Here is a 27,128-nt window from a genome sequence, read left to right as displayed (position 1 = left end):
TGTTTTCCCTCTAATTATACAAAAACAGCTAAACACTTTAAACAAAGTTATGGGAAAATGGAATTTTGCGTAATCTGTAATTTCTGTGCGTTTAAATTTCTTTCTAATGAGGTTCTGGAGACAATTTGTACTGTTACAGGTTCTGAAAGTTTCGCTCACGGACGTTCTGTCCGAGAAAGGAAATTTCTGACAATTACAAATATATCACTGCACATAAGATTAAAGTTAGTTGAAAATATTACCAAATCACCGAGCCACTCATACCCGAAAGTGAATAGCGTTCAGCACTCAATTTACCTGTAATAGCAAACGGAAAACGTTTTTTCACGGATGTTCGTTGGTTGAATAAGTCAATGGATTACATAGTAGGAGAAAGAGGATCAGTGCCACTTTTTAGTGACAGGTGCTCTAAGTGTTTATCTTTTGAGTATGGTAGCTGCCGTCTCAAACAGAACACATCCAGTTTTGGTCTCCATAACGGACGTTCGCTGTAATTGTCATGATATTAAATGCCTTAATTCATTCTTATTTTTCTCTTCATGACGATTTTTCTTTCATTCCCTCAATAGCCTGAACATGCTGCGACCAAACAGAAAACAAAAACAAAACAAAACAAACCAAAACAAATCCGAAAAGTGCTACGCAATCACATTCGGGATTATGACGGAAGAAGTCTGTAATGAGCATGTGTTGAATAAGAAACGGAAAAGTTTCAAAAGGACGTGGAAGCAGTTGAATGAAAATGACTGAGAAACAGAGAAGGGATCGAGCTCCAACACACAGAGAAAAGAATTGCCAGTGCACTCCCGTTATACCAAATTCCTCTGGAGAAGTTTTTGTTTGTTTGTTTATGTTTTTTATTCATCGAAATGCCGTCACAAGCGAACAAAAATCATGCAGTATACAATTATTGTCTGATGAAAACACACAAATCCTCCGCTTATCATCACATGGTGTTGTTTTATACTCATCAATGAAAAGCAATATTCAATTGTAATTTTTTCCAAGATTTTTTTTTTTCATTTTACATTTAAGAGACAGAGAGATCGTCAGTTTGTTTGTGCTTTTGTGCTTACTTTGAAAACACATGTTTAAAAAAAGTAATGATTAAGAATAGGTTTAAGGTTGCACTTTGATACGTTCGCTCTTCCAAAGATTCGTTACTCCGATGTCCAAAGGTTTGTTATTCCAAAATGAAAAAAAAATGTAGTTAATTCAGGAGGTTTGTTATTAGAAATGTTCTTCGAAAAATAGATATTAAGGATCATTATTTTAGGTCCGTTCTTCTAAAAGTGGAATGGGCCTGATATTCGTTTAGGTGAAAACGGTTATTATGAGGTTTTGAAGTTGGAGGATTTTAGTTATTAACTTGTTTCTCCACATTTGAATAAGCGTACATAAGTTTTCATGTTCCAATTAATAAGCCTTTCGGATAACCTTCGGAGATTCCTATCATTCACCGAATAAAAAAGCTTCATGATTATACGAACTCTATCAATTTTCGTATTGACAAACTGTATGAATAACGAGCCTCCGAAAGGACGCGCTACAAAAGGTTTGTTATAACAGACCATATTGTATAATATCGAAGTCATACAAACATCCATCCAAGATATATGGACTTATTGTGTCTTATTATGACGAAACTTCGCAGTATCGAACCTATTATCATTTCTGACTAATATAATAACACAATTTTTCTCGGTAACAGTGTGTAACACAAGGAGCAAACACAGAGGGATTTCTTCCTAACGTATTCGTTTGCCCTCCCCAGCTAAACTTCGTATTCCTATAACGGAGCACATTTCTGCTGTTTTTCTATATTAATTCTTTGTCATAATTTTAGCTGTGACCATGTTCGTTATATAAAAAGCAAATTTTGCATTGTAGACTTTATTGAAGTTTAGGACCTGAATATTTACTTCATGATAGCGAAATTTTGATAAATATATTAGTTCTCAAGGATGGACTACGTCACTGAGATTACACGTACGTTTGTACGTTCATTTACGAGAGATGGAAAAATTGTTTTCTTTGATTCCTCAGTATGAGAAGATAAACAAGCTTATATAATTGAGAATTGGTAACATCTGTTCAGGATTTTGCAGAGGAGTTTGGTCTCGACATGAAATTGCTGTTTGTTGTGAGTAGAATGCGTTTCCAACTCAAGAGAGCTGCATTGTTCAATATCTTGTTTGTTCCGAACGTCCGTGAGCTACATGCGAACCTCCGTGATGAAAACTATGCTATGTTTGTTGGGTGATAGAGACTGCCCAGATGAGATACATCTTAAAAAGGTATATTATTATTTGGGAGTGAGGATTAAAGTATAGGATAGTGAAATAAGAGGTGAAAATATTGAGTTTCTGTAAAATGCGCGTAAAGTGGAGAAAGTGTTTAGCGGAAGAGCAATATCTTCACAGAAATGACGAATTTAGTTAAATCATCAGTTGTCTACCATTACGTACAGGTTAAGTGTACAAGCTTAATATTCTGCAATCACGTACACATGTCCCTTAAGATATTTCGTTAGGATTTTGAACTGAATCAGATCTTTGGAAACTATGTTAAATGGTATTCAAATGTATGTGCATTACTATTCCTTACGGACGTTCGCTACTCTGGACATGGTAAACTTCAGCGGTGAATAAAAACTTGTTCCTGTGGGAAAATCCTAGTATAATTGGGTTCATATTAAAGCTTGAGTTATACTCTTTCAGGTAAGATGAATGATTTGGATAATTTCCTACTTTTTAAATTTTGCCTTGTTTTGGCTCAATTGTACATCGTTCAAAATTCTGACCCATATATATGTGTGTCTTCTCCCTCCTCTCCGGGACGAACACCCTTCCCAAAACTTTCCATAAGTTTCCCCAGACTCGACATTTCTTATATATTTAATTGTAACAGTTTGTACTGGGGAAACAGCCGAAACTTTCCACAAATTTCCAAAGACTCAACATCTTCTTTGTATTTCTTTATATTATGGTTTGCGAACTCAACAATTTCTTTGTATCCCTTAATATTATGGTTTGCAAAGGAGAAGACAGTTTTCTGCTGAATGATCACCTTTTATACCATAGAGCCAATATGGCGGCTGCAGTATTGATGCACTAACTATATGCTGTAAAATGAAATGTCATTCTTTCAAATGACTGATATTCAATATCATCAATTTGTGGTGCATGTATGACACAGGACTGATCCACTCACTCTGTCATGTATAAGTGCAGAGATACATGGTTGCAGACAAAAACACATCGGACATTAATGACACAACTAAAAACCCTTTACATTGTACATTTTTTCCAGCAATGAGTTGGGGGGGGGGGGGAGGGTGCAGTCCTGAGACGAGTTCGAAATGGATCATAACCTCCATCACTTTGATATAATTTAATTTAGAAGTGCCGCCTTGATATTATCGAGCAAACCTGATTTTCTTCTTGAATTAAAACAGCAACAAAAACTGTTGAAGGCATAAACGAAACTGTCCTAATGCAATACCGTACAAACTGTTCATTAAACATCAACCAAGGAGCAATGTGAGATACCTCTTTCAGTTCTCTCACAGTTCCCAGGTGTTGATAATATTATACACTTTTGACATCATGATCTCATTCAGTCTTGTCTTAAAACTAAAACTGTCATTTTTATTGTCTTTAAAAGAACCCTTTAATTGTATGTTTAGCAGCAGGCGACATCAGCCCCAAATTTGCAGAATTCTCAGGCTAAAGATGCATATTAGTCCTGCAATGTTTTAATTGCAACCACATCTGGTGATGTTCAGCACTTCCTCAGGGGTCAGAGGGCGATTATTTGCCATAGAAACAGGATGAAGACATGAAGACTTGCTTGATCACCACCCGTTGAAGCCCTATGGCTTTGTTGCCAGGCCAGAGACAGTGTTGTCGGTAACTTGGATGGTATAAGAGATGACATCAGACCAGCATATGCACCAACCTGTTTTGGGTCAAAGCTTTCAAGTTACAGTAGGGAAATCTAGGCTTGTGGGATTTCAGGCGCATTGATGGCAGGTTGTTCAAGGGGGCATTTCATGAAGTGTTTTGTCAGATCTTTTCTTTTTGACAAACTGTTATAAGCTATTAAATTCCTTGCATCTGATTGGCTGAGAGCAAATTTGTCAGACAAATTTGTCAGCTTTGTCAGACAAAAAGCATCATGAAATGCCCCCCCCCCCCATGCTATCGTGTTTGGAAGGTCAGGGTATGCGTTGACGGCACTGGTGACACTTGCCATCCTTTCCTTCCAGTGTGAGGGAGAGTGATCGAGTGTCAGTGAAGGAGGGTGGACTTCCTTAGCCTATGTTTGGAAGGCTTGCCACAGAGGGCTACCTTGAACATAGCGTTGGCAAGATGGTTACTAAGATGGAAGGCATGGTTCTCATGATAATCTAATAAAGGTTGGGGCAAAGTCTCCAGAAGATGAAGTACTCCACTATTGTCTTGAGATCTGGTCTGGTTACCGAGAGCAATCCTGAATCTGCAAATGCTGAAGATTAAAGACAAGCAGTGTGAAGTTGTTATAACACTGCTTTCTGAATAAGGCAGCACTGTACAGATCTCAGTCTCCCTCGACATCAAAGGCCTATACTCAGACACATTCACTCCGAAAAAGAAACGGTGGTAAAATTCATCTACCATATATAATTCATCTGGGTTAACATTAAAAACTTTGGGGCATTGTTTTCATTTCAGAGATTTGACAACAGGCAGTGAGGTGGTCCCTTTTTTCCACTTTCCCCTGCCTCATGTTCTTTCTCGGATGAGGGGACTGAAAAGTTTGTATAATATCGCTTTTAAATAATGTAGAACAGGACAGTTAATTCCTGATAAACGATCTTGATGTGCGGCGTCAATTCAAGTTTTGGTGGATTTTTCCAAATACCTAGGGAAAAATTCAGATTGAGGTAGCAAATCTGGATGTTTGCATCAAAAAATAAAACAGCCTTCGTTAGTAACAACCTTCTGATTTATAATCAGCACACAAATTGGTATACAGTGTACCTGAGTGACAGAAAAAAGAAGACAATTTGTTTATTTCACACGCTCTGCCGTTCATGTTGTGCAGGGGTATTATGAGTGGCATCCATTTTGAAGTTTTGTATCAAGAAGAATATAATAAGCCTAAAAACAATAAACTTTCTGTTTGTTTGCTTGTTTGTTAGCTTGTTTTGCTAGTGGCACTCATCAGATTTGCATTACACATGCAAAACTTGATAAAAGCGTAGGTATGTGACTGAAAATTCGTCTTCTATTTCTATGCATATTTTTTTTTTTTTGCCATTCATATAGTACATGAGTATAGGAGTGGCGGCCATTTTGAATTGAAAATAAGCTTAAAATACTAAATGCACCTCTTCAAATGAAAAATTTCTTGCGTGTGCAAGTAGAATTACTCAAGGAACAAAAATTCTAAAAACTTTGATGGAATAATTTGTCATAAAATTGACATAACTGGGATTATCATGCCCAAATTAGCATATCTGGCGGCCATTTTGGATTTTTTGCGTTTTACCGAAAATGCTCAAGGTTACGCGAGCGGCGTCAATCGGATTTGGAATCAGCACCCTCGAATTGACAAGAAACCATCAAAAAACATTGTATATATCAAAAAACAAGGTTAGGTGCACTTTCTATGGAGCCTAGCCTGGACTAAATGTATAAGCTTGTAGTGTCAACCTATGTATATGATTTACACAAGGGACATTTACCACATTCTTTAACGCAATATTATAAGCCAATGAATCATGCATACAGGACTAGAGGCCAAGATCATTTCATGCTTAGACTCCCGAAATGTAAAACGACACATGGTACATTTTCTATATCTTTTGTCGGGTCAAGGTTTTGAATAGTTTGCCCCAAAATATTCAAGAGGAAAGAACAAGATCTTCATTTCCAAGAAATCTAGAGAATCACTTGTTAAATAAAGTTTAGTGATGAAACGAGTATTCAAATATTACTTTAGAAGGGTAGACCTTGCACTAAGCATCTTAAATGTATCTTCAATGGGAGAACCATTCTCGACTAGCACTTGTGCTAGCGAACTTTTGGTTCCCCCTTTAACAACATTATCTTCTGATTTTTTTTGTTCTTTTTTTTTGTTCAGAACTTTTGTCTATGAAGCCTTGTCTGTGCATATATGTCTATATTACATACTTATTCATTCTTTTGCCTCTTCAGTGATAAATATATCACAATGAAACTAAATCAATTATACCACATGTATTCTTATATAAGATAAATGTAAATATGTAAAATATATGCATGCATACCTAAGTACCTTGTAGGGCCAAAATCATTGTATTCTCATAAAAGATTTTCATGTTATTGTGCATCTTATCCTATGTAATTTCATGTTATCATGTAATCACATTCACATGTATGTTGTTAATAAACTCAACTCAACTCAACTCTTGAAACTCAATGCAACTCAATAAATGCAGTTTGGCATAAAACTGAATAGCTGCAGATATTGAGTTTGAATTCCTCTACAAACTGCATTTTGGTTTGAAGATGAAAGCCTTTCTCATGGAATTTGAAGGAAATATATTTCATTGGGTGCATGTACGGAAAATATGTGATTTTTTTTTTTTTTGAGTGAAAAGAACTCGTTGTCTGACTTTACGGACCCTTGGACAGAGTTTGAGCCGAAGAACCTGCCTTGGAAATTTGATGGATGACAGGGTAGGCCTATTACATGTATAGTTCACTTATCCAGGTTAGTGAAGATAAACACTTGCTTCATTTCTCCCGGCTATTTTAGAGATTTTTTTTTTTAATAGAATTTTTACATACCGGTACGTCTCTATGGGGAATTATTTACCCGTGTGAGCCCTAAAAACACTTGATTACCGTACTAGTAACTTACAGTTATGGTAGGCTGCGTGTGATTTTAATGATACATAATAAAGGCCTATTATGTTTTTCATACAAGAATGACAATCTTAGAGATATTTCAAAACAATAATCAATGAACAAAATAAATAGACGGACAAAGGATTTTGTCTGTAAATGTAAATAACAGATTGAAGTGAATTCTGGTAAACAGTAGATAAAATTGAAAAGAGAAACCAACGGCATACTCAGTACTAAAAAATCGATCTATCGTGCGTGACCCCCCCCCCCCCCCCCCCCACCCCCATCTTCTCTATTAACTATTTGTGTATGGAGTTCGCAAATTCTGGTGTAAAATTCTTGCATGTATAACTGTCAACTGCACCAATCGCACGCACTGTCAAGGACTTTAGAAGGCCGTATCCATTGTAAGTATTAAACGTTACAGTTCTACACATTGCTTGTCATTCATAAAAAGAAATATTCTGTTGTTAAAGACAATTCGTGCTCCGTGTACACACTACTCTGTAGGTGTGTGCCCATGTATATATTTTTGTGTTAGTGTCTGTAGTCTATGGACGCCTCGGTTTCTCCCGGTACGCTAACTACGACCAGCAGCCCCATACGCATACGATGGGGCTGCTGGTCGTAGTTACCGGTACGCGTATGTACGCAACGCATACGTACCTAGCCATGCACATTCATTGCCCATAGTATATATAGGAGAGTGGATCGTATTACCGGACGCTTTTTTTTTTTTTTCGTGGATTTGAATTCCGTACGTAGAAAATGAAAATTCACAACTGCATAGGGTTCTAGTCAAACCTTGTAAGTAAACTTAAACTTTACAATTTAATTTATATGATTTACCATGGTCCATATAGATCTATAGTGATAGAATATATGCAAATGCCAAAAATGGACACCATGGCCTGGGTCCATATTCCCCCACTGCACTGGGCCACTCCCACTCCCAGCTCCCCAACTCTCAAACGTCAAAGCTGCCCCGCCCCTAACTGAGCTGTGACCAGTGTCGCAGTTAGGGCGTTAGCAGGTTGTAGGATTTTTGATCTGGGAAGGCATAGGTCTAGTAATAAATCACGGTAAAATTGATCTACCTTAAACTTTTTTAAAGTACTAAAAAATGCGTCAGTTTGAATACCGTTACTTACCTATGTATTCCAATTATTGACAATCTGAGGATACGCGGAACGTATACCGTAGTTATGGGTAAACTCGGCTACTTGTAGTGCGCATGCTGGGGGGCCGAGTTTATCCACTAGGCCGAGTTTACCCATAACTATGGTAGTCCCTTAATAGTCCATTTCTGTCTAAATTGATGACCTTAAATGATTCGGTCAGCAGGGATCTCCGAAATCGACAACTGCTCACGCAGACAGGATTCGAAACCTCTGCACAATTTGCGTGAGTTGGTCAATGGTAGCACTGTAGCCTTTTTGACCAGGCACTCTGTGCTGCACGACATCTTGTGGTGCCTGATCACTTGTTGCTGGTGTGGGCGCGTTTTACTCAAACCCTTTTGCTCGCCACTACACAGCGCGCAGTGAAAGGGCCTTGTTCAAAGGCTAACATCATCACGGATCTCATGCGTATTCATATCACCAATCCTAAAGTGCTACGCAAAGGTTGCATCGAAAGCCAAAGGATGAATGGGAGGTATGGAGATGAACTGGTAGAAAAACATCTTTTCAAGACTACATGGGATTAATGTGGAAATTAACAAGTGAACGTATCGTATGAATGAGGTAAGAAACACACATACATTGTAAAAGTAAGGCCTTTTGCTGGTAAATTATGAAACTCTTTTGGTGCAAAAATTTGTGTTGCTTTTTCGACGTACAGAGATAGCACTCTTTTGACTGAGGGCACTCCCACAGTATATTGTACACATGTACAAGGAGTGCCCTGAGGTTACCCTGCCCCCCTAGTTTGCATTATTTTGAGATAAGAGTCTGCAAGAATGCATGGAACTCATTGGAAGGTGTACTTGTAATTCTCAGGAAAGAGTGAGATCCCCAGGTTTCTTGTTTATGTTAAGAAGTGCACTTTTTATGTATTTCAGGCATACAGTGTAGGGAAAAAAAATTGTCAGAGATGTGAGTGTGCGAACCCCTAAGGTATGAGTCACACATCATTTGTGACCCTGCACCACAAAACGCAAAAAAAGTCGCCAGACATGGATTTTTAGTTAAGGGCAGATTCTGAAAGAGCAGACTCTAAGCTTTACAATGATGTATAGCTCAATTGAAATGGACTCTCCTAACCTATCTAAATATTGGAAAGAAAGAGCACACTCTGGAAAAGTAACTGAGAAAAGAGGCTCTGATGTACAGGGTCTATCTGTCTATTCAAGAGCTTAATCTTTACCAAACCGTGCTAGCTGTGCGATGAATGGGACAAAAAACAGGGCATAAACCACTGGAGCAACAACAATGAAGGGATTATCAGATTAAGTTGAAATTAAGCACGCTCTATTAACACATTCTGTACATGATAACTGTCAACTTTCAAAGCAGTAGCATTATCCCTTCAAAAGTTGTCAGACTTGAAAGTGAAGAGTGTGCAAAGGATTATAAAGAAATGAAAAGGGGCCTCTATTACATACCTGATGTCACTACTTTACAAAAAAGGGTTGTAGAAAAACTGCTGAAAATGCACTTTCCCAATCATTTCATGATCCTAAACTTAAGAATAATGTAGAAGAAGGGTAGCTGTTTCAGATAATATGAAAAACTTAATATTGACTTGGTTGACCCATTTCACCTTTTTTTAGTCCTCACTTAAAATCAACGGGTGTGACTTTTTGTTCGTTTTGTGGTGCACGGTCACATTTAGTCTTTTGCACCCACCATTTGAATACATCTAGGGTGAAGTATTTCTTTTACGTTTGAATTTGCAGGTGATATAAAGCCAAAGTCAGCATCTGACAAAATGTCGGCAGTTTGATAAAGCTTTCAGGAATGGATCCCTTAAATTTTGAGGAACAGCGAGGGCGTCATTGCAATGTCTGCTACCATGCTTTTTCAAGAGATGGAGAGCATGTTCCACGGATATTAACCTGTGGGCATACATATTGCACAGGTGAGTGAGACCAAATGCCATTCAATAAATAATTCAGATGATGCCTACGTCAGGCCAGCCCCTCTTCACTGATAGCCTGACTCCCAAGACATCGATTTTGAGCTATTCTGACTTATTGTTTCTTTTTATTTGATGACAGAATGAAGAAGGCATATTCTTATGTAAGGCTACTGATTGTGATCCCAAAGGAAAACTAACTATTGAGCAAACCTGAAGATGCATGTCATTTGCGTTCTTGTGTAGATTTACAATTCTGCTTTGAGAGTGGTTAATCATGTTTTATGCCCCATCCCTGCAGGGTGCCAGATCTTACTGATATGATTTGCCACTAAGAAAAATCAGACAGTGGATGCCCTTAACACTTTTGATAGCCTACATTGTGGGTTTGCTGCATAAGGTGTTTGATATTGCACTTTTACTCAATATTTACATGTATAATACAAAAATCCTGTGATTTCAGAATTCACTGAACTTTTTTTTGGAGATATATCACATCTTCTAGTCTGAACCTCAGGGTGGAATGTGTGATAGGAGGCATGTACATCAATGAAGACAGTTTAACTAGTTGAAGACGAGTTCTGAGAACCGGTATACTAGGGCAGGCGTCTATGGGAAATGAGTGTTTTAGCAAATTAGTTCGTCCTCAAGGGTTAAAGTGTGATTGAAGGCAACTGTTTCTGTCAATTGATAGACTCAGTGGTCACTCTACATGTACCTGAACTAAATATGTTTTATAAAGATAAATGAACACCATAAGGATAATATGAGAAGAATGAAGCATAAAAAGTCTAGGTTAAGTCTGAGTTTAAGGACCCTGTTGTGACACGGATTGTCGCCCCTACACGGATTGTCGCCCCCTGCTTGGGGCGACAATCTGTGACGGGCGTTGGCGGCACGGATTGTCGTCTGGCGACAATCCGTGATGAGGGCTGGCGGCACGGAATGTCGCCCGCCCTCCAAGCACATTTTGCTGGGTAATATCATTCTGGACATAGTCATTGAAATACTAACACATAACTTACATGGCTACATCCATGCAAACATGCCATGTAAAAAGTCATGGTGAGGTTTCAAGGAAGTGTGTATGTGCGCGTGCACTTGATAATTTAGTGTCTGTTTGTGCGTGTGTGTGTGTGTGTGTGTGTGTATGATGGAAGAATGTGTTTATTATGTCAGCTTTTTGCATATGTGTTTTTCAGCTGCGCATGGGGAGGAATACCTAGTAAGCTGTTGCTGGCATAAACGTTGATATTGATTTTATCAGCAGCTTTGACTTTGATGAGTTTGTTTGGCGGATTTGTATATGGCCATTTTTACAATCAGTGGTGTAAAACACGGTTTTAGCACTAATTGGTGTATACCTTAATGAACTTTCCTCTCTTTTTCTTTCAGATGTGGCATGCACTTACATGCTTGAAATCCAACACTTTTGGTGTATGCACTCTGACATGGTTTTTTTTGTCAGACCTAGCATATTAAATTGTTTATTCCTTTTCATTATTTTTGTTGTTGTGGTGATAGACAGGTATCCAACATTAAGAACTATTATGTTTACCAGGTTCTGCTTTGTCTTCTTTAAAGACTGAAATTGTCCAAACTTTATGTTTCGGAGGTGACATTTTCCGTTAACAATTAACCCCTCTTTTGAGTTAGCTCTTGCTCACAATTATAAGATTCAACTTTGCTAATTTCCATCAAAACAGAATAGTAATCCATCTGACTTAACTTTGATCCAAAGATTATTTGATTCAAATAGCTTATCATTTTTTGGTGAGTGTTTATAAATTTATGCAACTTTTCCGTTAACTTTTCTGTCACCTCCGAGACAACAGATTTATGTATTTGATTTTTTTATTCTTGACATCAGTTATACATTACATTTACAAAAATATAACATATCCCCTCACATCATCTCTGAAGGAAGGTAGTAGAAATATAGCCTGTTGTTTTCATTTCGGAGCAATTTACAATTTTCCGTTAACACTTGTCACCTCCGAAACAATCGTCACCTCCGAAACAACAAGCGTATTATAGTATTTGATAATTTCTCGAAGACAAAGCAATTTTGTGTGATTCTGTCCAATTGACAGGAATCTCTTTTGGATGAAAATAGTAATATGGCAACAGGAAGTGAGAATTTTCTAGAGATTAATAAAAGATCTAATAAAAACTAAGAATTACTGTTTCGGAGGTGACAAAACACTGTTAACAAGAGTTTTTGCTCATTTCTATTGAAGAGAAACCATATCATGTACACCAATGGTTTCATTTATTTTAGTAACATAAGTCTCAAAGTGGAGAAATCAGCTAACACACTCTCACTCTTATTTTTATTACTATACTGTACGTTTTAGGGCAAATTTAAATTTTTTCACTTTTTTAACAAAGAGAATGCACAAAATACACCCATCTGTTAAATAATATTGTAATCAAGATCAATTCTCCTGCTTTAGTTAAGTAAACATATAGATGCTTTCATCTTAGAAGCTTGATTTCCAATTTAAGCAATTTAGTTGTGAAGATTTACCAATCAAAGCTTTCCATGTAGGTTGCTTTTTCTTCTGTTTCGGAGGTGACATTGTTTGTTAACACCATATTGTTATGTGATAGTGAAAGGCAAGACTTCAGTTCCTTTTCACCAACTATTAACATTTTCAAATAAATTTGATATCTACAAAATCATCACAATAGAAGTGACTTTTGTATACCTAGCTCACCAGAATTCCCTTGATACCAAAGTGATACATGTGGCAGTTCATGCATGCCCTAGTCCACAATCTTAAAAAAAAATCATAAAATAATCAAACTCCACAAAAAGGCCACATGCCTATAGCTGGTGCACAACTTGTTCTTGAATTCTTAGTTGTTGTTTTTCCATGTACAACGTGGTAATCATAAACAAAATTATGTGATTTTTTTTTTTAATATGACAATAATTATTACATTTTCCAAGTTGAACCAACTGTTTATGACATTGTATTTCTTAAGATTATTGAAGTTATCTGACAACTAAAGTGAACAGAGGAACAAGTCCCCAGGACTGGAAAGGGAACGATCCAAAAACAAGATTTGTAGTTCTATCTCAATATAATTTTGATGATGTGTTAACCTTGTTTTGTTATTATGTTTTATCTTAGAATTTGGCTTTAAAGAATTTCAAGGAAAAGAAAATGGTTTCTTAAAGGACAAGTCCACCTTCATATACATGTGGATTGAGTGAATGCAACAACATTAGTAGAACACATCATTGAAAGTTTGGGAAATTGGACAATCCATTCAAAAGTTATGGATTTTTTTAAGTATCTATGCAATCACTGCTGGATGAGACGACTACGACAGTGTATGATGTCACATGCATACAACGATATAAAGAAAATATAAGTGAATTTCACAAAACTTTACTTTTTGAAAAAAAGTGCACATTTCTTCAACTTGCTACTGATGTATGTTAGGGCAATATTATTAACCCTGCCTTCCAAAAGAGAGAAGTCAAGTGTTCTTTTGTTATGCAAGAAAAGTGAAAATATGTTCAATTTTCTTAATACTTTCTCTATTTCCTTGTACACGTGTGACATCACAAGCTATAGAAGTCTTCTCATTCAGCTTTGACTGAGCAGAAAATTCAAAAATTCATAACTCTGGAACGGATTGCCTTATTTTCCTCAAACTCTCACTGATGTGTTTTACTAATATTGCTGTATTTACTCAACCCTCGTGTCTATTGAGGTGAACTTGTCCTTTTTCGGTCCCTTATAGGGTTATTTGAGACCAGTTTGTGTCCAGGACCTTCTGTGAAGTTGATGGGTAAAATTACTGATCAAAAGAAAAAATTTCCCCATAAGTTCACACAAAAGCATTATGCTGCTCTCTTCAGCTGGGAAACACAAACTGTTGTCTTAACCAAACTGTAAAAACTTGCTAAAGATTAGTATGAATTACAATCTAAAACAAAATATGAGCTGGTATCCACTATCATGAAAGAGAATAACGAAACAAAATAACAAGTAAGAACTGAAAGAAAGAGCTTATATTTGAAAATTAAAGCCACGAGGAAAGACATGAATGTTCACAATATATTAGTTAACACCTGAGAAGTTGGGTTGTCTCTGTGTTGTGTCACCTCCAAAACAATAAAATGATTTTTTCTTATCTTATACTTTTTACTCTCAAAAGTGACTAATATATAATTTGCTGGTAATTTTCAAGCAATTCAGAAAGATACATAAAATATATTTTAGTAATGTCAACAGTTTAAATGAATCTGGTATCTGTACGATGTAGAAAATTTATCCCAGATGAACCAAACACCTTTCACCAGTATTATAACATTTGTATGGTGGCTATCAAGAATGATGAAGAATTCATGAACATCCTTGAATTAATCTATTTATAGTGCAAACAAAAACATAATACAAGTCAAATAAGAATTTTTGCTTTTGGCATTCATAACCTATGTCCCCACCAAAAAATTACAATGGTACCCTCCGCAACAATAACTTTAAAGGTAATGAATCAATCTAAAATACAATTTGAGGGATTGAAACTATAACTCATTGCCCACACCTTACAGAAAACCCCTTTCAATTTGCTTCAGAGGTCAAAGGGAAATGAGGAGTTTTGTAGAGCATGTCGGGAATCCCTTCCCTCCAAGTTTTGTATATTGTGTTTACACATTAATATGCAGTTCCAAGAGCATCCAAGTGCTAAACTTGGAAGAATCAGACTCCTGACATCCTTTATAACAATCCACATTTCTTTGAGATCACTTAACCAAATTGACTGTAGGGCTTTCTGCAAAATAGAGCTAAAATGTTATAATTTAAGGCCCCAAAGTAGATTTTAGCTGATTTAATCATATTGGGTGCTATCAATGCAAAAGTCTAATTGTATATATTTTTTTTTTTTTTTTTTTTTTTTTTGGGGGGGGGGGGGACATACTATATGAATACTTGAACACAATGTTAACATTGAATGTCACCTCTGAAACAAAGTTATTCTTCCCTGGTGTTGTGGAATAAAATGTTCTGAGAGCAAAGAAGCATTAATAAAATGATCTTACACCCTCATTTCAATTTAAGGTAGAAAATGGAATACCATGTTTCTTCAGGTTACAATATCTAGCTTATGTCCGTCATATTCTTACTGTAAATGAATATTTCAACACAATGTTAACATTGAATGTCACCTCCAAAACGAAGTGATTCTTCCCTGGTGTTGTGGAATAAAATGTTCTGAGAGCAAAGAAACATTACTAAAATGATCTCACACCCTCACCTCAATTCAAGGTAGAAAATGGAATGCCATGTTTCTTCAGATTACAATATTTAGCTTACAACCTTCGTCCAAATGGAAGGCAAACTACAGGTGCCCATGCTAATTGATGAAGTGTAAAAAAAACACTTGTTCTGTGTGGTTTATCTGCTTGAAACAGGAGTTAATTTCTTGTTCTCGAGTTATAATTATTAAAAACATTGATAAAAAGAAGAAGTTTTGTGTTATTGTCACTTATTCTCAAAAAAACTGAGTGTTAATATTAATGTCACCTCCGAAACATTCTATTATGTTAACTGTCACCTCCGAAACATCCATGTGTGAAAAATCCAAGATTTAAAGAAATGATTGGAATTTCATTTAACCTACATAGGAAGGTAGCCCTTCTTAAAGACTTGTTATAGTATAGAGTTTGACCTGGCTTGCCCTCCAATAAATAGTAGAAATCTTAAAAATTGCATGTCACTTGGTATTTTTACCAAAAATTTATAAATCTCATGTATTTTTTTTTTAAATTCACTTTATATTCAACCCCCCGATAGTTTTGATTCACAAACTATATATTGTTGTTAACCATATAAACTTTGCATGGTTAAGTTTGACTACAGAGTTTTGTCATTATGGTGCAATTCATGAAAACAAAATTTTGCTTAAATTTACTTCAGGTGCCAGGGTTTTCCTTAAATTACACCAATAACTCTTCAGCTTTAAGGTCTGAAATGTTATTTTTTCAAAAACTTGAATACTTTCCAACAGGAATCAAACAGAATAATGAAAAAATATTTTGTTTGAAATTTTGACCCTCTGAGTACAAAAGTTACACCACTGATCGTAAAAAAGGCCGTATGTGACCGTGCACCTCAAAACGAACATAAAGTCGCACACACTGATTTTGCGTGAGGACTGAAAATAAGTGAAATGGGTCAACCGAGCCGAACTTGACTTTTTCATATTTTCTGATAGAGCGGGTCTTCTTTTACATTATGCTAAAATTTGGTATCATAAAACGGGCAGGAAAGTGTGTTTTTAAAGCAGTTTATCTCGTACATTTTTGGTAGAATAGTGTGATTAGGTGTGTCTTTTGAATCCCTTTTTCATTTCTGAAAAACCTTGTCCACACTCTTCACTTTCAACTCTAATAACTTTTGAAAGGATAGTGCTACTGCTTTGAAAGTTGGCATTAATTATGGACAGAATGTCGTAATGAGGCATGCTTAATTTAAGTTTAATCTGATAATCCCTTCATTGTTGTTCAATACTCTGGTGGTTTACTTCCTGTTTTTTGTCCCATTCATCGCACAGCCAGCACGGTTTGGTAAAGATGAAGCGCATGAATAGACACTGTACTTCAGAGCCTCTTTTCTCAGTTCACACTTTTCCTGAGTTTGTGCTTTCTTTCCAATATTTAGGTAGGTTAGGAGAGTCCATTTGATTTGAGTTATACATCATTTTAAAGCTTAAAGTCTGCTCTTTCAGAATATGGTCTTAACTAAAAATTCATGTCTGGCGACTTTTTGTTTGTTTTGAGGTGCAGAGTCACATATGAATTTGGAGTGGAGCTTGCGTGCGGGCGGATGCTGCTTTTCTGCATACGGTCCATTATGTCTTATTTATCAACATTGGGAAGTCGTTTCATCAGGAAGGAATGTGGTATCGGTTCGGGTGTGCGTGTGTATGTGGGGAGGGGGTTACATTTCGTTATTGCAAAAGTTCGTTATTCTGAAGGCTCCTTAGTCCGAAGGTTCTTTATTCCGAAGGTTCGAAATTCCGAACTTCATCTTTGGATCAACGAACCTCTACGTATAGGGAATTGTGTGTTTCGGATATAAAATGAAGCCTCGGAAAAAAACGAAACTTCGGAATAACGAACCTTCGTGTGTGTGTGTGTGTGTGTGTTCGTGTGAGATGGAGCGCTGCGCGTATTGTGGGAATTGTGTCACTTGAATGTTTTGTTCCTATTATCTCCTGCGTGCTAATGCAACAGTCACACAGCGCTTTACGATGGGTTACGTACGCCGCGGATAGATGCGGATGAGTGGACGCAGGCATCCGCAGGGACATATGTAGACGTAACTGTCCGTAACTCGTCTGTAAAAAAATGTAAAATGAAGGCGGCAAACCTGCGAAATTTTGAAATGTTCAGATTTCGCAGAGGAACTCCACGGACGCAGACTTACGTAAGGTAACCGTAACCAAACGTAACTACCCGTAACTGAATGTAACTCTCCATAGCTTGAATGCAGACCATCCGCAAAACATTTTACCTCCCGTCCATTTGCGTTCGTTTACGTCCACCGTAAGTATTCGAAATCAACCGCAAGTTAACATATCACAACACTTTCGTCTGCTTACGGATATTTGCGGAGAGTTACGGATGCTGTACACGATTACGTCCTTTGACGTTTTCTGTTTTCCACTCGCGTGGGAGCACAGAGACGCGTGGGAAGCCACACAACTCGTGTTGCCAAGCTGCAGCGCATTTACCAGAAGGAATGCTACGACACACTCGGAGCGGTGGAGAGGCAGAACCGCAAAGTCAAGTTACTAAATTTCTCCCACATATGTGACCGTGCACCTCAAAACGAACATAAAGTCGCACACACTGATTTTGCGTGAGGACTGAAAATAAGTGACATGAGTCAACCTAGCCGAACTGGACTTTTTCATATTTTCTGAAAGAGCGGGTCTTCTTTTACATTATGCTAAAATTTGGATGATTATCCCCAGGTTAACTACCCCCTCCTCTGATAACTAGACCCCAGATAACTTCCACCCGATAACTACCCACTCCGATAACTTTCTATGGATGATTACCCCGGATAAGTAGGCCTACAACTCCCCCTCCCCTATATAACTATCAAAAGGAAAATTACCCCCAGGACAGTGCACCACGTCAATTACCCCAACGTCAATTACTACCTCCCGGGTCATTGCCCCCCCCCCCCCACTCTTACTTTTAATAAAAAGAATATTATTACTACAGGAAACGAAGTTCTTTGTGTCATTTGCCAGGAATCACGGAGATGCCATACTGATACTTCATCTTATGAAAACAACATCTTAAGGATTTACGATTTGTATCGTTTGCATTTAGGACGATTTATGTACAAGCTTACTTTCTCCCTTCTGTATTTTGACTCTATGTTCTTAAAAAACGAAACTGTCCCTGCATTTCCTATCCGGTAATCCAGTAAATGTCAATGCTTTTAACCAAAACTATTTTCGCTTAATCTGTATTTTCTTTTACTGTTCCGAAATTTCGGATTTCTCTTGATAGTAGTATAAAAGAAGTTTTAAGTTTGAATGCCTTTACCATTGAACTAAAGACATTTTGAAGAAATGTTACACTTAACTTTTTGCAATATCTTTTTTTTTAACCACAATCATCTATCGTTTACCACAACTCCATGTAACACTTCTTTATTCTGAGGAGCTTATATCTCATGCCTCACGTGCCCTGGTTTTGACCCATCATCTTCCTCTTCCCTCTCGCTTTTCTCTGTCCATGTGCCGTGAAGGTAGTCTATTCCTGTCATTCATTACTCACCTTTCCTCTTTCTCTCATTACAAGGGATTTATCTCGTGTGTGTTCATGTGCAGTGCACTCCCGTTAGGACGAAATGCCCAGGTCCAGCAGTTGTTGTGTTTTTTTTCGTTTTAACGAAATTTCGTTATAACCGAACAAATATAATATGCAATGTATAACGAAAAGAAGAAAACCACGCATAAACATAAATTTCTGTTTGTTGAATCCTTATCATACGCTGGAAAGCTATGTGAAATGGGAGAGTACCTTTTTAATTTCGGTTAAATATTACATTTTAAAAAGAGCATAAAGTTTTTTGTGTTGTCACACTTGTCATGTGTAGAAAATGATGGTGTAGGATTTGGTTACAGTTCGCTATTGCAAAGGTTCTTTTCTTACTTAACTACGTTACTCCAAGGCTCCTTATTCCGAAGTTTCGCCATTCCCGGGATTCCGATGGTTTGTTCATCTTAAGGTTCGCATTTCTGAAGAATCATTATTCCGAAAGTTCATAATTTAGATTAAAATAATATATTGTTCATTTACCGAAGGTTCGTTGATCTGAAAATGAAATGAGGTTCGTCATTCTGAAGGTTAATTATAAATCAAAAAAATGAGAAAGGTTCACTATTCAGAAAGTCCATTGTTCCGAAGGCTATTTCGTCCGAAAATGAAATAAGGTTCGTTATTCCGAAGAAAGTTTGTTAATGAAAAAAAATGAGAAAGGTTAGTTATTCGAAGATTTATTTATCTTAAGACGATTATAAGGATTGCAATTCTTAAGTTTTGTTAGTGTACTCACCTTTTTCCACGATGGATTAACGATTCTTTTTGTAATGTTCCGATTAACGAACGTTTTGAATTCCTATCATTTTCGGACTAACGAGAATAAGAATAAGAACCATATTTTATTATCGGATTAACGAACCTTTGGAGTAACACCAAAATGTGCTTAATATTTCATTTCCGAACTATTACGGACATTTAGTTGTGTCAGAATCTGTGTGTTTTGTATCAAAGAACTTCTGAACAATGAAACAAACCTTATCTGAATTCAGATTATTGTATTACAATAACGCAAGTTCCCCTCGGAAACTGTGCGTGATACACGGAGTGAACATACAATGATGTGAAGCGTTTGCTCATGCATGCAGAGACGCTATAAAAATGCTTGTTCCGCTACGCATTTTCGAATGAGATCCGCATTTCGTTGTAACGGAGCACATTTCTTTTGTTTTTCCTTGTCAGTGGCGCTCAGAAAAGACTTTGTGGTAACGAAAATTTTGTTATAACCGTCTTCGTTATAAGCGAATTTTGTACCATAGACTTTAATGGCGATAATTTTGGGACCAGAAGTTTTGCTTCGTTATAACAAAATTTCGTTACAACCGTGTTCGTTGTAACGGGAGTACACTGTATCTTTATTTTTGTACTTCGTCTCTGTCTTAATTTGCTTTCTTTGCATTGTTTCATCAATTTTGTAACTGTTTTACTATTATACCGTTAATGCTCATTTCAGAATTGCCCTACTGCATCATTGGGCATTAACAACTAGTATATCAAGGATGCGGGAAGAGATTGTCACATCCTTGGTATGATCACCGCAGAGCATTACCTCCCTTGACAATTACTCCTTAGGGCAATTCCACGGTATGTAGGACACGGATGCCGAAAATTCAAAATGATATTTGTTTCAAACACCATACATTTTCAGACAATACTTGAGTTGAAGTTTTAAGAATCATTATGTTTTTCAATAAAAGTGGCCATTTTGATTTTCAAAATGGCTGCCAAAATATGCCTATAACTCAATGGTAAGAAAGAGTGTATTGTCACATAATTTACCCTCTGTATATCCACTTTACTAGTACTCTAAACAACAATCTTTTATATGTATGCAGTTACCAGACATGTCTTTTACCACATGATAGAAAGAAAAATCTGGTTGCTTTAAAGAATTTTATTAAAACTTTTAATTAGTTTGACAATGATGGATGTAACGTCAGTTACCAAAAACAAGGAATTTTTCACTTTATTCATCAAAGAAAGTGAGCTGTATGATGTAACTTAGGATTTCTAATGTATGCCCATATGCCTTCCTTTCAATACCAGAAAATAAGGATACTTGGCATGCTGGAGAGTCAAATGAACACATCAAAATGTGTAACGTCAGTTACCGAAACGTCATATACCAGTATGTAACGTCAGTTACCATGACAGTAATTATAACTTAAGCAAATTTTTTGACTTTTGGCCATTTCAATACATCTGGGAAGTCAAAGGTTATCAACAAAGAGCAGCAATCCCTTTGATAGGGAATGATGTCATCACCATGGTACACTGTATGTCCATGGATACATTTTTTTTGTTCATTTTTTTAATCTTATTTATTTATCTTTTTTTTTTTTTGGTGGAGGGAGCTTTTGATTTTCAGTTCAGCACAAGTCTAAGGTTAAATCATCTGGAAGTTTAGGTTTACCACATGCAATATATAATGCACTCAAATTACTATACAGTACATTCACAGTCCTACGGGATGATAAAGCTACCAAATTTGTAGGCCTAATCAATGATGTGGTTGCATGGTAACCACCTTTTTCTATTAAAAAGCTTGTGTACAGCTGTATACCAACAGTTTTATAATCTTTACTAATGACTACTTTTGTTAGCATTTTTCTTTTTTCTGGAAGCTTAGTGAAGTTTCTACCTCAAGGCAAATGCAGGAAGATATATATTTCTTCGCTTGCACTTAAATGTTTGGTTTAGTTAATATGGCACATCTTGAAATGGTACATAAGCAGGCCTGACATAAGGCATGTACTGTCATTACTGTTTGAAACTAACACTGTTGTTGCTCAACGTTTAACAATACTGTTGCTCAAAGTGAGAGGTGATTCTAGGTTAAATAAAAAAAAACTGTTCATATTTGTTGATTACTTTATTTCATTCATGCAGGGACATTTTTGTAATACATGATAATTATAATAATAATAATAATAGTAATATGAACACTTGTAATGTGCCGGTATCTATCATGAAAAGATGCTCATGGCGCAAGAAAGAGAGGCAGAGAGAGAGAAAAAAAAAAAACAGTGAAAAGGAGGTATGAGAAAAGGAATAAAGGAAATGTTTACGAAAAAGCTTGTCTAAATAACCAAGTTTTAAATGAGCTCTTAAACTCACTTAGAGAGGACAGATTGCGAATGTTATGTGGGAGTCTATTCCATAGGAATGGGCCAGCATACAGAAATGATCGATCACCCCAAGAATTGTGAGTTTGTGGTACGGCAAGTAGAGATGAGTTTGAAGACCTAAGGTGCCTAGAAGGATTGTAAGGGGTAATCAAACTACAGTTGTAGTGAGGAGCAGTTCCATGTAATGAATGAAAAACAAATAGCAGGAAGATTAGTTTATATTGATCTGAGAATTCTTTCATTGCAAAGTCCTATTTCTTGGTATCTGGGATGTATTTGCAAGCCTTGATATACCAGTGAAAAGGAAAAGAAAAACAATCCTTCAAGCAAGGAATAAACAAATGCCCCTTTGACCAAAAAAGCATGCTTCTTCTTCACAGAAAAAAATATTAAAAGTGTAACACTATTCATTTAAATCATTATTGATAATGGAGATCATTTTGTTATTTGTGGCCCTAACAATGCCTTGAGGGAGAAGGAGTAAAATAAAGAAAAGAAGAAAGAATATATCACAGTGGATTTCATATGAATATTTTTATTTGTACGTGTTTTTTCCCCATGACCTGAAAGATATGGGTTTTTTTCACACACAAAAAGATCTGTGTTTTGTGTAGTACTGTAGGGCATTATGGGTGGGGTACTCTAGATAGAAACTTTCCTGTTCATTGAAAAAAAAAAAAACCTTAGTTATGTCAATGTTCATTCTTGGAACTGCTGAATCTAAATGGCTCTGTGTAATCATAACTGTTGAATAAGCATTCAATCTTAAGACAAATGTCAAGAAATATCCTCTGGTGCATTTACTTTATTTTTGCTCAACTGTGCTATGGCATGGGGGGGGGGGGGAGCTTGCCCTCTAAGGGCCCCACCCCATTTGTGTCTTTAGATTTTGTTTTAATTTGTTGCTAAGTAAATGCCTGGGATTGTTACTGGTATACTGCAGCAGTATAATAACCTGTTAAATAAGTCAGTTCTTTGTAAACCCCATAGCAAAAGTATGTGTAACGTCAGTTATGTAACGTCAGTTACTGACATGTTTCCCTTAAAGTTTTCATTAAACACAAAGAAAATGGACTAATGTTTCATTTCATTTGGGTATTTGTAATTGATGAACCAAGGTATGATTCCATATCAAACAATTCACTCTGAAAGGTCAGAATTATAAAATATCACAAAACTATTCCTAATCATGATTTTCCATGTGTAAACCCTATGGCAAATGTAAGCGTAACGTCAGTTACGTAACGTCAGTTACCGTCATGCCTTCACTGAAATTGGCATGGTGCTAAAAGGAAATATCTAAAGTGCACATTATTTTGCACACCTGTTCCTAAGAACCTAGGTATATTGCCATATAAAGCACATAAAGTTTAGAAGTCAGGGACATGAGATATTTCCATTTAAATCTACACCATAATTTCCCATGTCCTTTTTCCGTAATGTCAGTTACAGACACATTTTCACTTGCTATGTGATAAGAAATGCAGTTTGAGAGAAAAACTTTCCACCCATTTCTTCATTCTCCTGAACTCATTCATCAATGCTAATTACAAGCCCAAGGTGCTTTCATTCACAAAACTACAGCATAAACAATTTCATGAAAATCCTTACGTGTAACGTCAGTTACCGTGGAATTGCCCCTTATTGAAATTAGGCTCCAAACAATCACCCCTCATGCAATAACTCCCCCCCCCCCCCCCCCAGAAAATTACGTCTCTCATTGCCATTTTCGAACAACGTTTGCTATTTGAATTGAAAAAAATAACAACATTTTTTCATATCGTCTGGTTTTGGTCGAGACCTAACTTTAGGTTTTTAACATCTTTTGGGTGAGATAATTAGAAACCCCTTACGAAATATTAAAGAGCATCAGTTCCAAGAAGGATTCAAGTTTTTGTGAAAAAAAAAAGTCTTAAAATGGCCAGGATAAAACAAAGCAGCCCTAATGTAAAAAGGTACTGTCAACTACAACTCTCTAGATCTATTCAAAAAGAGGGTGCAGGACAAAAGACTTCATTAACAACTAGGGGTGTTTTGTAAAAAAAAGAAAAAAAGAAAAAAGAAATACCGTTAAACTCCTAATATTTTACTCTTTCTAATCAGACTAGATTATATTGGAACTGGATTTCCCCTTAAAGTGTCGACAACATTTAATTTGAAAACTAGCACAATTCTACTTGTATACAAAATAAGCTGTAATTTTACTCAAATGACAGATTAGGGCACCGTTTGATAAAAGATGCCAGTTATGACATCTTGTTAGTCTCTAATAATTTCAATAAAACCATGGGTTCTGCTTGATTGATAAGCTTGAGTCACTGACTTGTTACCATGGACCCGCTTTGATCGACCTACAACGATTGGTAATTGTGTGGAACTGACAGCTTGTCAGGACTGATAACTTTCATAAAACCGTGCCCGGATCCTATCAGAAACTATGGCTTTATATCGAAGAATGGTAATGTTAAGGGAATATGAATTGCAGTGAAATCAACTCTCCTTTTCTTATGTTTATCGTCTAATATGTTATAATGGTAGAAAATGACAAGCCAAAAGAGTAAATGATGACAGTGTAAGAGAAAGGTGCATTAATGTAGGGCCTACATGAGCTTAGTCTTCTGATATGGTGTTATGAACTTAAAATGGAAAAATTACAACGGGTGTATGGTAACTTGGGGTTGAGGGGAGGGAGGGTTGTCCAGTGGGTAAGTATCAGGAGGGGGCGGTTCGGGGTATGGTTATGGGGGGGGGGTACGGTATCTCCGGGGGGGGGGGGGGGGGTAATCCGGGTGGTAGTTATCCTGGGGGTAGTTATCCGGGTGGAAGTTATCCTTGGGGAAGTTATCCGGGGGGGGGGGGGGGGGGGGGTAGTTATCCAGGGGGTAGTTATCGGGGGGGGGGGGGTAGTTAACTGGGGGGTAGTTCTCCAGGAGTAGTTATCCAGGGGGTAGTTATCTGGGGGGTAGTTATCTGGGTGGTAGTTATCTGGGGGGGGGGGGGGTAGTTATCGGGAGGGGGGGTAGTCATCCAGGGGGTAATTACCCAGGGGGTAGTTATCGGGGGGGGGGTAGATGCCTAGGGGTAATTGCCCTTGGGGGTAGTTGCCCAAGGAGGGTAGATGACCGGGTGGTAGTTGTCCTAGGGGGTAATGGCCCTGGAGGGTGATTGCCCTAGGAGGGTAGTTGTCCGGGGGGGGGGGGGGGGAGTTGCCCTAGGGGGGAATAGACCTGGGGGGTAATTATCTGGGTGGTAGTTATCCGGAGGGTAGTTGCCCAGGGGGTAAGTGCCCGGATACGTTTTTTATATTGTATTTGGGTAAGGGAGGGGTGTCCGAATGTCCTAATTTTTTTTTTTTTCTGGAAATGTAATAGGCTTTGCTTTATTATAACAATCTCATTAACATAACCCAGAAAGTCATGAATATCGCTGCACAATGACAGCATTACCACAGTTTGTCTATTCCATGACTGTAAGTGATATTTTCTTACTCTGTTTTACTTATCGATCTAGATAGTATTCTATTTGTGGTATAATCATGTTATGTAGTCTTTACATTTATGATGTTTATCCATATTTGAGCTGCACAAATAAAATTCAAACTTCAAGTTCAAAATTTCATATATCTTTCATTACTGTAAAGCAAATCAAAGAAATGCGAAAACTTTTCATAACTTGTACGTAAATTCAATTTCACTTTTCCCCAGTGTACAATGTAAGACAATAAGTTTGCTTTCATGATACATTGACTTGGCAGGGATCGTTATATTGTACATAATTATTTATAACAATCTGTAACTATCCGAAAATATCCGCAACTCTCCGTAAATAGTCGCAACTCTCCGCAAGTGTTCTGAACTCTTCGGAAGTTTATGCAAGTTGAAAGAACAAAATTACGTGCTAATTAGTAAGAATATCCGCAAGTGGACGCAAGTATTCGCATTTGGTCGCATCTCTCCGTATCGCCCGCATATTTTTTCCCGTATGTTTTGTAAAAATGCTCTGGTGACAGCAAGAGATCCCCGGGTGTCCGCAGAAAAAAAAAGACTTATTTGGACGTAACGCCGGACACAGAACATTATGTGACTGGGGCCTTACGTTGACACAGTCACGAACGCTCACACACAACACACATTACGTAGGGCCTACGTAGCCCACGAACGCCAAACCCCTCAGATACTCATGCAGGCACAAAACTGCGCCCACAAACATGCACCATCACATACCCTTTGATACACATACGCCACTATATACCACATACACACATACACATACAGGCACACGTATACACACAGACAAACAAACCACTACCACTATACAACCACCACACATGCACAGTTTCTACATAAATATACTCCAAACACACACACACACACACATACACACACACACACACACAAAACAATACGGAAACTCATACACATGTCACTTATTGTACGCACCTACAAATCATACACAGCACATAATATCTCACAACACACACACACACACACACATACGCATAACCTACCAGTCATACCCATCCCACCAAAGCTTAACTCCTGAGGAACCATCCCGAGCCCGGGATGACAATCCTTGACGGGGCGACAATCCGTGTCGCAACAAATTTTTTGCCATCACGGATTGTTGCCATCACGGATTGTCGCCTTCGAGGTCAAAAACTGGGAACTGCACAAGCGTCACGGATTGTCGCCACACGACAATCCGTGACGGGGGCGACAATCCGTGTCGCAACAGACCCTCTACTGTGGCAGCAGTGGTAATTTTCCATCCATATATTCAGTGTGTCCAAAGGAAAGAACAGTGATTAAACATTACTTCCCAGAAGGATGAATGGAAACAATGAATACAGGTATTTGTCAAAAGTGAGCTGATAGATGGCAAATGTCACTAAGCTTTGAATACAATGTTACCTAAAAAGGTTATCAAATTTTACCCCTAACTAATGCTTGGTGAGTCTGTAGTATTATATCAAAGGTTGTAAGGAATATGATGTGTGAATTAACCTTGAAAAATAGGCACTGTTTCTTATCAGGAATGTTCTACCATATGTATGTTCTGTCTCTGTTTAAATGGCAAAACAAACTTTTCTAAGCGTAGGAACAAAAGACAAGTTTAATTGGTAACTAGAGTCCACCTACAATGAATGAAATTTGTTTAGTGTGTGTGCGCATTACCGCT

The 27,128-nt window shown here is 37.3% G+C and overlaps 1 protein-coding gene across 1 annotated transcript in view; it reads left to right on the top strand.

The window, feature by feature from the left end:
- The first annotated feature begins 7,219 nt into the window (after nucleotides 1–7,219).
- The window catches only part of LOC139717789 (uncharacterized), a 48,409-nt gene continuing 28,500 nt past the window's right edge, over nucleotides 7,220–27,128 (top strand). The window contains exons 1-2 of the mRNA XM_071629289.1: nucleotides 7,220–7,285; nucleotides 9,778–9,959. Coding sequence (XP_071485390.1) covers nucleotides 9,839–9,959 — 121 coding nt within the window. The 5' untranslated portion in view covers nucleotides 7,220–7,285; nucleotides 9,778–9,838. The remainder of the gene's footprint in view (nucleotides 7,286–9,777; nucleotides 9,960–27,128) is intronic.

Source organism: Diadema antillarum, unplaced genomic scaffold (assembly GCF_040938485.1).
Source record: "Diadema antillarum isolate AM-2024a unplaced genomic scaffold, OU_Dant_1.0 scf00000082, whole genome shotgun sequence".
In the NCBI taxonomy this organism is placed as follows: domain Eukaryota; kingdom Metazoa; phylum Echinodermata; class Echinoidea; order Diadematoida; family Diadematidae; genus Diadema; species Diadema antillarum.
Note: the sequence above shows the minus strand (reverse complement) of the source record. Positions and strands in the feature narration are given on the sequence as shown.